General features: G+C 41.4%; 1 protein-coding gene across 1 annotated transcript in view; it reads right to left on the reverse strand.

Moving 5' to 3' along the window:
- Megf8 (multiple EGF like domains 8) overlaps positions 1-13258 on the reverse strand; it is a 221282-nt gene that overhangs the window by 163626 nt on the left and 44398 nt on the right. Inside the window, exons 6-9 of the mRNA XM_050196139.2 lie at positions 9788-9875; positions 8534-8735; positions 2121-2983; positions 274-377 (exon numbers count right to left, since the gene is read on the reverse strand). Of these exons, the coding sequence (XP_050052096.1) occupies positions 274-377; positions 2121-2983; positions 8534-8735; positions 9788-9875 (1257 nt within the window). The remainder of the gene's footprint in view (positions 1-273; positions 378-2120; positions 2984-8533; positions 8736-9787; positions 9876-13258) is intronic.

A 13258-nucleotide genomic window follows, 5' to 3' on the forward strand; every position in this document is an offset into this window, starting at 1 on the left:
ATGATATTGTAAGTTGACTGTTTTAGAACAGGGTCAACTCCACCTGGTTTGTTGCACTAATGGGCATTTTACATGTGACTAAAGCTTTGGTTAAAGTAGTGAGCCATGATCACACTGCAGGGTTATCTAATAAGAAGCACTTCCATTAGACTTGGAATGCATACCTGAAAAGCATTTGTGAAAACCAAGAGTCCACTGTTCCCACATTGTCTCCTAGCCCAGCACAGAAGGCAAGTTAGCAGAAGGCACAGTAAGAAAGCATCCTCAACTCACAGGTGACATGGAGTCGGACAAAGATCCGGATGCCTGACAGCCAAACTGTGGCGGCCTCGACGTACACAGAAGGCTCCCTCCACAATCCACTCACAGAATGGATCCTGTAATCAAGAAATAACTGCCATGAGTAGCACACAAAGTTCAAGGCACTGCATAGCTATCCTACTTGACAAGAAACTTTAGCTTGGACCCGACTCCGATTTGCCTATTATGAAGCACAGATATGCCTTCTCAGTAGGCCATCACTGGACCACTTAAAAAAAAAAACGTGTTGCACTGAAAACAATATATATATAGCAATTCTTGGTTAAAGCATTTTGGTTTAGGCCTTCAAATATTTCACAAATGTTGACAAAATCACAGTTCACAAAAATTGTCATGGCAAGTTTACAACTTCATAACTCCACAACAAAAACATACTTTGCAATTAATTGCAGCAAACAAAGAGGGAAGGTGAAAAAAAAATCTGAAATATTAAGCTTTGCTTTAAACTGCACAAGTCATTAGTGATTGCTAGCATCAAAAAATGCATGCAACCAAGATAACAAATACAATGAAACTTTATAACAGATTATGTCTACTTCAGGTACTAAACTATTCGGTATACATATTCAATAAGGCAGGGAAGGACATAAATTAGGATAAACTAAGGTAAGGTAGATGCAGTAAAAGGAAGTTACAGAGCAACTTTTACTATTTATTCTCTGAGAAAAGTCACTTTTGTAGATCTCCAACAGCTAGCTCTTAAGGAACCTTCAATTACATAGCTGTGGCTTTTTATTTTTCAGTGTGAATTGCGTTGTTATCACAAGAGGGGATCTCTGCCCAATGTTCATGAGGAATTGCCCCCAACCTCCACATTGCTGACTAATAAGGTGTGTTTACAGAGCATAATGGGCCTTACTACTCATCATGTACACCCGTGAGCTCAAGTATACAGACCAAGAATTCCACGATAAAGCCAATTTTTTTCTTTGCCTATGAATGTAACAGGACAGTGAGGACTGCAGCCCAAACTTGGCATTGTGAACTTTCTACTGCACTAAACCATTTCAATTTGTGTACCTGAATTATGAAGACATTCACTTTTTTTTTAAGCAAACCTGTGATCTGTATACTTTTGCTCACAGGTGTACATACCCTCCTATGATTTACCGTTATTCATGCCAGGCTGGAGCGTGTACGTCTTAATGCAAAAGCCTGTGTAATTACACTCTGAAAGTTTCTTCATGTTGTTGCTCCCAGTATCACACACTGTTACCTCTAAGTATAATGCAGTGAGATGACACAAAATAATCAGTCACTGTTGCAGAATGTTAGATCCCTGTGGCATTGTGAGAGCTTGCATTTTCCAACCCATGAGTTAAATGGTTTATGTTAACCAGACTTCCTTTTATAATTCACCTATCGGGAACTAAATACTAAATGCCCTCAAGTGTAGCTTATAAGGAGATTCAGCTCAACAGCTTGTGCTAAGGAGGTCTCAAGTAAATGTGACTGTAAAGGTCTTCCAATTGTAACCCCAGGGCATTTTGCTGGAAAAGGTATCGTTCAATGTGAGTCATAGCCAATAGCAAATGGACAAAATCACTTGTTGGACAAAATGCACAGATATTGGTCATGATCGACACAAAATAATTCAGCAAATTATTCAATAAGAAGTTTACCCAATGAATGTGAGTACGAAGAGAAGCAGACAAGGCAAATGAGTGACTGTTAACACTAAGTAGTGCAACAGGCAAAATAGCTCTTAACTAATAACAATGTCATTCAATGAAGAAAAAACAACTTTGTTGCACACACTTTCTTTCCACGTCAGTGCAAAGAATACATGAGTGGCTTACCTGGACACAGTCGTGACAATAGATGAACACTGAGCAGGTGCGGCAGTGGTGCGGCTCCAAAACCAAGAGCTGTGTGCTCCCTGGGGCACACGGTGCTGCCCCCTTGGCAGTGGATGATGAGGTCGGCTGCCGTGGCACGCAAGCCGAAGCTGATGGGCACCAGCCACAGCCAGCATCACTCAGGCATGCCAGGCAGGTGCCCCGTGATGGGCACTGGGTCCCATTGCGATATGGTTCCAGGTGTTTGCTGGAGATTACTTGATGAGAGTCATGAGCATTCCATCGTAGATCTAAGTTGCGATCGCAGTGTTTGGTGCAGTACTTGGCTGGTGCATGTAGAGAGAGATCGAGAAGGTAACGTAGCTCCCGCGCTGCTGTTGACGGTAGCAGAAGCGGCTGGCCACTCGGGCGTTTTGCCTCTGTTCGATTGTAGCTATGTGCACTCAACTGTGCTACCAGCTCAGCGTCTTCGAGGCGGGCGTTTCCGGCTTGGCCCAAGCGCAGTGCAGCACGTCCTCCATTGATATCAAGGAAGAGGCGCAGTGGCCCCCCCGATGGTGGCAGGGCTCCCCGAGGGTGCAGAAAGCCTAGTAGACGTGCCACGTGCTCGCCACCTCCTTCCTGTTCATCTTGATACTCGGAGGTGAACATCAGATGCTGGCTACTGTTGTTCACGTACGACACCTGATCTGGTTGAGAGAGGTTGACTGGATTCCTGTACTGCAGGAGAAAAAGGCCTGGCCGAAAGTCAAATGTGCGGCATTCATGCAAGGAGGCCACAATTTGGCCATGCGGACCCCAGAAGCCTGCTTGCTCTGCTGAGAGGCGACCATCATGGGGAGGACGACATACTCCAGGAGGCTCTGCAAACAGGCAGAAGAGAAATAAAATGAACCTCGAATGAACGTATCATGTACACATCGATACAGTGAATGGCAACATCTAAACATTAACATAAATACGCTGGAAAGTAATTTCCACCATAAATATATGTAGCTCAAAGCACCAGTAACCCGAAGGTTAGATGCACTTCAAAGGAGCCACAGTGAGTCCCAGTTCTCTTGCATGCACATGCGCAGGCTTAGCTGCCTATTGCCAACCCTTTTGGTCAGTGCACAGGTGGCAAGGCATGGCTCATCAACATGGCCAATGAAGGTCACCACCTCAGCCAGTGACATCTTGCAATGAACTTTGTTGTCTTGCATTATTCACTTTTCCCTGTTTCTGATGCCCTGCATGGCAGTGGTGCCAAAGGAGCTGGCCACTCTTTTTCTCACTTCCTGCATTCTTTCATTTTATTTCTAATGCTTTCATTTCTCATTTTAAATCAGTATTCACTAAGGATAATGGAGTCCTTGAGCGTTTTCACGTGTCGTGTCCACCTATATCTGACATTACGATTAATGAGTTTTTTTTAATTACTTTTGCAACTTGACGTAAAATAATCTCTTGGGCTGGATGGAATACCGAATGAGTTCCTAAGACGCTATGCAGAGTGGGTGTCAAACTATCTGACAATTCTATTCTCTAAATCTTTGAATGAGAGCCGAGTTCCAGGTGACTGGGTAACTGCCAGATTAAACATCACTTACGGTGCGTACACAGACAGAGGGACCGAAAGAACGATGAATAGAAGCGCTGTCGATTCAGTGCTTGTATATGTCGTTCTTTCAGTCCCTCTGTCTATGTACGCGCTGTAAGTGATGTTTACAAAGAAATACCAACTAGCCCGTACCCAAACCCTGCTTCAGTATATAACAGCCAGAGTCAAGCCCCTTCATAAGAGTGGAAGCACAGATTACGTTACGAATTATTGCCCCAACTCTTTAATTTCCACTTCACGTTAAATCCTTGAACATATAATACATAAGCATATTTCGGGATCTTTAGATAAATACAATATTTTGTCAAGTTCTCAACATGGATTAAGGAAAGGGTTTTCTACTTGCACTCAATTAGTAACTACCGTACATGATTTCACTCAAGCTATTAATTCCGGAAAACGGATTTCACTAAAGCTTTTGATAATGTCTCTCACAATAAACTACTCTTTAAATTAGATATAATGTTTAAAAACTCTCAACATATAAATTGGATTTCTGCTTATCTCTCAAATCGAAAACAGTATGTTTCCTTTAATTATCGCTGTTCTCACACAGTACCAGTTGACTCTGGTGTTTCTCAGGGCTCTGTGCTCGGGCCCCTTTTGTTTCATTTATTTATGAATGATATAATACAAGACATACCTGTAAAAGTTAAGTTATATGCAGATGACTGCATCCTTTACTCAAAAATCGAAATCCAGCAAGATCAAATTCATTTAAACGAAGCACTCCAAAGGGTTGTTCGTTGGTGTGGTCAATGGCAAATGTCCATTAATTTTGAAAAGACCATATTCATGAAAATTTCTTATAAACATAATCCTCTTCATTACACATATTCAGCTTGTAACATCTTTCTGTTGGAAGTGGAGCACTACAAGTAACTTAATCTTTGGATTTCACATGACCTTAGGTGCACAAAACACACAAACGCTGTAATTAGCTTATCTAACTATAAACTATTTTACCTAAGACGAGCTCTCAAACTTTCTACTCCCGCTGTTCGCCTCATTGCATTTAAGGCAATTGTTCAGCGAACTTTAGATTACACATCTATAGTTTGATACCCATACACTCAGAAACATGTTAATCAAATTGAAAAAAAAAATGCAAAAGAGAGCAGTGAGATTTATTTATAACAGCTTTGGGCGAACTTCGATCACATCATTATTAGCAAAAGCCAACCTCCTAATGCTAATGAAAAGAAATCGTGTTCTGAGATTGAAATTTTTGTTTCAGTTAGTTAAAGGCTATTATAAGGTGGACATACTACAGATAATTTCTTTTTCTACAGGATATGCTACAAGGCAGCGACACGCCTTGACCATAACTCCTTCTTTTACTCGAAATAACACATTTAAGTATTCGTTTTTTCATAGGGCAATAACTGAACAGAATCAACTTACAAATGAAGTTGTTCCACAACCATCCGTAAACCTTCTTGCTGTATACCTACAGCAGTGACTTGTCTCGCATGTTGCGCTAAGCTTATTATATGCTTTTGTGCTTGGTTCCAGTTCATCATTGTGTTTACATTGCCAAATTATGTACTTCCTTTCCGTGTATTTCCTTTATTGTTACAGATGTTTGCCAATTTGCAAAGCCCAACAAATTTAACTCCACTCTGCTGAAACCCCAAATCAGGGTGGCAGTATTTATAAATAAATAAAAAATAAAATAATATATATTTCATTTATTTACCTCAAAATTAGGAGTAATAGTATTACTAAGAATGTCAAGCCATCAAAATCAGCCAATAGCTGTTGGTGAGCTTCACTACTTGCGATGACGGCATTGCAAAGGCAAGAGCAAGCGATTCTGAACTGTTTTTGACACAAGATTGTAAATTCCCTGCTGCATGCAGTGCAATAATATTGGCTCACATATTCACAGGCACCTCTTCTACAAATTGTCAACGTTTTCTTAAATCTTCAAAAAGTGTATCAGGTGTTTTTTAAGCAAAGTTGGACACTGGTAGTTTGTGCCACGTTTACCTCAGCAGAACTTTTTTTAATGACCCTCCAACGATCATGTGTGATGCAGTGGCCTTCCCTGGGGCCTTCAACAACAGGCTGCAACTGCCACACAAGCGTACCATCAGCATGAATTGAAATATAAACACAAAAAATTATGACACCTTACACATAATCACTTTAGAGTGTAATATGCAACACCTGTGCCTTTAGCTTCTATACAAGGTGTATTCAGAAATCTAAGTATACGTTGTGGGAGATACGGGGTTCTCCGTACTCTTGGGACAAAGGAACGACAACACAGTAGTGCAAACAGTCACAAGGGCATTTATTGCACCTTTCATAGATCAATGCCTGCTAGCCGAGTTGCTATCCACAAAACATGCCGATGGGCGCGCGACAAATCTAGAAGTCCGACTCACCGGCGACCGGATAGCGAGCGAATATGTTCGCCCCATGCTGGATCCCAACGCCTGCTCGTTCGCGCGTACTGTCAACGCGAACGGTGGCGCATTCCAAGGCGGCCACGCGAGACGGTCTCGCAGAAGCATGGATTGGCGCGCGCGCGGTACGTCCGGTGCGTTCGCCAGTCCGCCGCTCAAGAGCAAGAGCGTTTCTTTCCCGCGCCTAAGTAACCCCGCCGCAGCGCAACACTAGCGCCACCTCTCGCACTGCGCTTCAACTACTCCGACCGCCGCGGGCGCCAGGCCACGCGGCGGGCGAAGCCGCCCTGCAGGAGACGAGCTATGCGGGAAAACTAGATCTCAGGGGAGGCGTGAGAGTCGCGCATCCCCACAACGTCAGATCCTGAACCATGAAGCCATTACAAATGCAGGCAAACCTAAACATTCAAATATGAATCTTAGTCAATTTCAACTTATACAGTAGACGCATTAATTTGACTCTGGTTAATTCAAATGTTTGGGTAATTTGATCCTTACCGAAGGTCACATCCGGCCCCCATGCATTTCTATAAGCCCAAACTTACATTATTTCAATCCTAAAGTTGGCCTTCACCGGATAATTAGAGCTTGACCAGTCAGCATGCATGTGCCTGGCCCCCTATGGTGACCACAAGAGCGACCCTTATATCGGCAGCGTCTGTCTCTGCAGAGCTTAGGAGAAAGTGAATGTGTTGAACACACATCACCCACCAAAAATCCCTATTGTCAGCCTGCTCTAGGAAGATTTCCAAGCAATAACGGTAGCTCACAATGTCTGATTACAGTATTTATCAAATTCTAATGCTTGCCTTTTTTTCCCAAGAAAATTATACCGAAAACTGTGTTCGCAGCACCTGTATGCTGTGCCACGTAACACGACTGTGTTGCGGCGAAGCTGACTTTAGAAAATTGGCCACTATTGTGCAACACATATTAGACCCTTGCACATTTTTCCTGTACAAAAAATATGGCGTGTGGATTAGATTTTTACTTTGTCTACGAGGTTTGTCATTTCTACGTTAGTTTTCTAATTTGGACAAATAGAAGGCGCGCACGCGTTTGAATCGGGGGCGTGTTAGAATTGGGAAAATACTGCGAAATGAATCAGCAATATGTTGTGACTTTTTTTAAAATCTAGTTTAATTCGACCCGCTGGATATTTCAATCAATTTTGTCGGTCCCGTCAGGGTTGAATTAATGGAAGCTGATTGTACTCACACCTCACTGTCTGCTGATAATACATCTTGTACACTGTGCGTTCCAAGAAAAAAAAAAGCCTTTTGTTGACCCCAATACTATGAGCCAATCTACACTGTGTCAGAGGTTTGAGAACGTACCATGGTATCCTTTGTATGCCTCAGAGTGGGGCTCAGTCCTCCAGATCTTAGCTTGGCAGATAAGGTAACTCACACTTTATGTATAAAACACTCTTTCAAGCTATGGTAACCATTCTTTCCAGCGTCTGATCATCCTTATCACTTACCACAGCGTCTAAACCCATTGGACTCTACAAAGAAAGCTTTGCTTTAAAAAATAAAAACCAATTATCGGGTAGGCTGTATCAGGGATGCAGCCGCAGTGGGGTATATGAAATGTCTTGTGTGTGCTACTGAGAATGTATGGGCACTAGGGTACAAAAATGACCTAACCAAATACAAAACTGACATTCATTCATGCATCACAAAGCTTATAAGTCATAAGCTTAACTTATTATACAGCTACTGGGTGTCCTATGTTCTTATCTTGCAATCATGCTCACTCCCCATTTATAACGGGCCCACTGTGGTCAACGGCGGTGGGTGCTAATTGGCATCCCTCTCACTTGCTGCCAGAGTCTCTTCAGGCCGTTTCTGGATCCTAGGTGTCAAATGCGAGGGTGCCATAGACGAGCAAGCGTGAAATTTTAGCAAAAAAATTGCACACTTGTAGGCCTTGTAACTCCTGATGAGCGCAGGTTTGAGTTTGATAGATTATACCTACTATGGCTGAGTGAGCTCTCTAAAACGCAACCTGTCCTGCTTGGATTGACAAATGTACTGCCAAGCCATGCCTCTCTGAACGCTAAGCAATAGGCTAACTTTAGCTTCAATTACATCATGCATGATGCAACAACAGCACGATCTGTGCATGCAACACATGCATGATCAAGTAATGTCTTTGTTCCTCTACTCCATCATACCAAAATAAGGTGCGCATGTAGTACGGCTGCAAAGATATAAGTGATATTAATATTACTATTACAGGTTTTCGTTACAAACATGTAATGTTACATTCAGCTTTAGCCAGAAATCCCCCTATGCTAACAGAAATGAAATACATTTCACATCAAAAGGAAAAAAATGGTAACCTGAAGTGGCCTGCGTTCAACACACCAAGTGCCAGAAAGGAGCTCTTACCATGAATGGGATGGCAGGCTGATGCCTCAACACACCACCCACAGGCCTGTGGGAAAGTAGCCTTGGCAGAGAGACCCCGGAGTTCATTGCTACCCATAGGCATGCTGTTATGGCCACCCCAGATCATGCAGCTTTGACAATCACCCAGAGCTGCACATAAGCCAGGGCAGCTACCCGGGCGGAAGTTACCAGAACGGCAATCCTGCACAGGCCAATGGCAAGAAGACATGATGATCCTGCTGTAAACTGGCATATATAATAGCAAAGATGTATACAACAGCACTAAATGCACGGTGTTCAATCTTTGTGAATTCACCTAGCACATCTGACTTACAGTTTCACATCAGAAATTTTTGTTAATAGTTCAACAAATCAGATCTCAGTAAAAATTCTCAAACTGTGAAGCATATAGAAAACTTGGGTTTGACAGAGGAGTCCTAGGGGGAGTATATTATATTTCAGACCTGCCAGCTTTACAAATTGAAAGATGCTATAGTCGAAGGCAAAACTGTACTAAAATTGGTGAAAAATGCTAAAAACACCTTGATTACTCAAGATGTTGATTTTTCATTAAATATTTACAGACTTGGTTCTGTGTGGATACTGTGAACAGACTCTCTGCTCTATAGTCACAGCAATTATGATCTGTGTCACAGACAAACTGGAATGTTCATGAAGTTTATTCATGAAATATTCATGTAATGGTGGCCAAAATATTGCTTGCCGCTTTACACTGATACTATGGGTTGATATTGCTGCTGCATGGATAGATCCATATAACTGTTGGGTCCGAAAAATTGCTCAGCAACTGCATTTGCATTTATTTAAAATCGATTTTGCTCAAAACTAGATGGAAATAAAAATAATTAAATAAATATTAAATATTATAACAAACACAATAAACAAAAATAATAAAAATAAATATAAAAATAATTGGTGTCAATATGACAATGTAAATGATTTTTAAAAATACATTTTATGATAAAATAGTAAATGTTGGTTGTTATGGTCAATTTTATCTGGTCAGCACAGTCACTTGGGGAGAATTTTGCACTTTGCTTTGAATTGTAGCATGTTTTCTTTTTGCAACACTGTATCCAAATATGCTCAACACGTGAATTTTATTTTTGGGATATACCTCTTAGCTGTAGGAACTATTCAGGGATCTGGAACTAAGTTCTTTGTCAAACACTAACTTCCCCCCTATGAGGCCCAGTATGCTGCAGAGTTTGTGAGTTTTACTAGAAAGCATACCTTGACTTTTCTTCGGTCCAGACAGACACCAGAGCCACCACACCAGGCACAGGCAGGGTTCGCCTGGCAAGCAGTCTCAAATCTATGGCTGCGTTATTAAAGGTAAAAAATGCGAAGGCAAAAAATATTTGAAAACAATAAACTGACACAAGGCAGAGGTAAGTAATTTAGTTTTTCTAAATAACACAGGACAATGAATTCTTCTCCATGTCAGAAATTTAGGTAATTACTTCAAGGTAGAAATTCCATAAAATAATTACTCAATTTATTTAGTTATATTTTTCAAAGCAAAGAACTGTTGTGTTTTAGAGCGCAGCTCTCAAGCTCTCAGGCGCCCGTTCCTACGACGAGCATCGGCGTCAGCGTCGGTGGCGCAACCGAGCAGACGAGCACAGCTAAAGATGAAAGAGCAAACACAGAGCGAGAGATGAAAGACACGAGCCGCGAACGGCGGAGACCAATGAGAGCGGCCCCTTTAGTGACATGCGCGTGGGAAACTGCTGTCATGCGGACCCGCCCGACTGCTCGTTTCGTACTATTGTCTGCTCGCATCATCTTTCGCTCACATTTCTTTCGATTGTCGTGGTTTGCGATTTTTGTAATCTGATTGTATGCGGGATGCGAATTGTTTAGTACTTTCTAGAAGCCACGCAGGCACCAGTGATTACATTGGAACTTTCGACGAGTCATGTATAAAAGCCAGTGGGCTTGACCCACAGATCAGATTTTTGCCGATCGCCGACTCTGCTCACCACTATTCTTGTGCCCGAGTGTTACTTGTTTTACTGGGCACAAGTTAGCCCAATAAGAAGTTAAATTTGTAACTCACAGTTTCGACACTGTGTTGTTCTTCACTGTCACTACCACGCGACAATACAATCATAATACAAAATAGTGCCAGCCAATTCTTTCTGAACAATGAGTGATGCAACCAGTGGAAGTCCTTTGTCTGCCACAGCTGCTAAACTAGCTGCTCGAGCAGAGGCTTAATGCCGCCACTGAGAAGGTCCTGTTGTTCAGAATCAAATTCTTAGCCACAATATATCACAAATCCAAAACATCTGAACAGCTGCGCTCAAAATTCGCACGAGTGAGTATCGTAATCGTCGGTGCATTTTTTGCTGTAAGGTGACACTGCAAGTCAAGAGATTCTTGAGTGAGTTGGCATTGCACCTTAAAGTGCATGCACTAAACTACTTGAACAAATATAGCGAGGAACATACACACTCTGTGAGTGTGTATACCTTCTCTTTGTATCACTTAGCAGTTATACATAAACATTTTCCGTGAAGCTCACTCAAACCATAAAGTCTCTTCCATACATTAAGACAGCCCTGATGTGCAAACACTTATACCAAATCTACTTCTGTTCATAAGCCATTGGGTAATTTGTTTTCTTTTAATTTTATCATATTCAAAAGTCTCAGAAGGTGTCTATGTTTTTGAACAATTCATTCGTAAGGAAGTTTGATAATATTGACTACAGATAACTAAATTAGTATGCACTTCAGAAGTCAATGTGACACAAGTTGACTCTATATAGATGCAAACATGAACTGAAAGGCCATTTCAATGTAACTTCATTATTTTTTGGAAGTAATTGTAATGTAATGCTGTTACAGTAATTTAGCCACTTATACCTTCAGGTAATTTAAAATACAATTTTGTCAATTTTAGCGAAATACTTAGTACTATAATTATTCATGTTTAAGAGGTAATTGTGTCCATATGCCAATAATTATGGAATTCAAAACATGTACTACTCTAACGGAATCAAACGTGTCAATCTAGGCTTAACTAATATGCATACTTTCGTTTCTACAACCTTCAGATTGTGTTACACTGGCATAGTTTTTGTTCTTATGCTTAGACCAGAATTCATGCCGTCTTTAGCAACCAAATGCATAGCAGCGTGACAGTGCACACTCGCATATTGCACTTATTGGGTGTTCTACTTTAATAATTAATTGTCGCATCTCATTCCATGAGTATAGTACACCAAATTTTGTAGCCAAAGCATGGCACACACATTTATATCTGAGTGCATCCAGGCATCTGCTTTCAAGCAGGAGAGCTAGATCAATCACATGCCATGTGATTCAACAATGGTAACAGCCATGCTATTAAAAACTGAGAGCCTTCTTACTTCTGCTTTACTGGGCTTCCCAGCCTAGTCGCCATTTTGTTGTGTCTGTGTATGCGTGCAAGATTAGCCCTGAGAGTGTTAGCCAACACCACTCATAGCCAAGGCATCGCACATGGAACATCATTTTAACCACAGGCATCATATAGTACTTAAGCTCAGGAGCAGGCGAATGGCCAATAAGCACTCGTATGCTAGCTCCTGGCATCAAGACTGTCAAATTTGAGACCCTCGCTATGCAATGAGCAATAAGAATGAGTGGATCCAAACTGCTCAATACCGAAGTAAATTGCACAAGAGGATGGTGTCGTGGTAGCTTAACCCTTTTCCTACTGCGAAAAAAAAAGAAAATTTTACCAAATTTACCTGATACTTTCTTTCACTTCGTTTGTAAAGCGTTTTTTTTTTTCTGAGTAAAATAGCACCATTATTACAGTTCAATGGAGTTCCCTTATTTCACAAATTGCATAAAAAGATCGTTTGAAGAAGGCTTCACTGCATGGCCCTAGTGTCTTGCATAAAAGCATTTTGCAGGGCTTGAAACACTAAGAAAAAAGAGAATACGAACAAAAAATAACCTAAACGGTGCCAAAACATGTACATGAATAGTGGCTAAATTTCGGCAGCTCATAAAGCAGTTAGTAGGCTGTCTTCATATTGGAGACTCACGGACAGCCGTAAGGTATTCTGGTCTATCTACAGAATCATCGTCATCAGACTCCTCAGATGAGAACACATCCCTTTCCATTTCCGCGCAAAACTCTACAGAGCTGTCGTCTAATGAGGAGTGATCAAAACAATTTCTTTGCCTCGTTTCGAGGATGAAGCCATGCTTTATGCAGCGGTGTCCGAGGTGGCAATATAATGAAAGGCGAGACACAAATGGCACATCATGGACAAGTGTGACCATCTAGTATCAGGAATCGACGCTATATGCAATAGGACGAGTAGAGCCACCACAGGTTCGCTGTGTGACAATTTTTTTGTTTATGACGACTATAGTCGTCACTGGTTACGTTGGTACAAAATTTCATAAAGACTATACTCGTCAACGGCGGGTAAAGGGTTAACTGCTAAATAAATGCATACATAATGCGGAACATGTAGGTTTGGATCCCTGTTGTAGCAGGTTATCTTTTTCCCCACTTTTATTTCCTTTTACAATATTATTTTTCAATTTCTATTAAACGTAACAATTGATTTCCCCTATGATTTCTCTGGCATCAGTTTCTGCTTTTTTGTATGATCGTGACTAGCAAAAACACCAGCCCCTTTGATCCCCTTATTCTTCTTGCTCATTGTCAATGACAAGCTGTATGTGTTCTAGC

Source organism: Dermacentor andersoni, chromosome 1 (genome assembly GCF_023375885.2).
Source record: "Dermacentor andersoni chromosome 1, qqDerAnde1_hic_scaffold, whole genome shotgun sequence".
Classification (NCBI taxonomy): Eukaryota; Metazoa; Arthropoda; class Arachnida; order Ixodida; family Ixodidae; genus Dermacentor; species Dermacentor andersoni.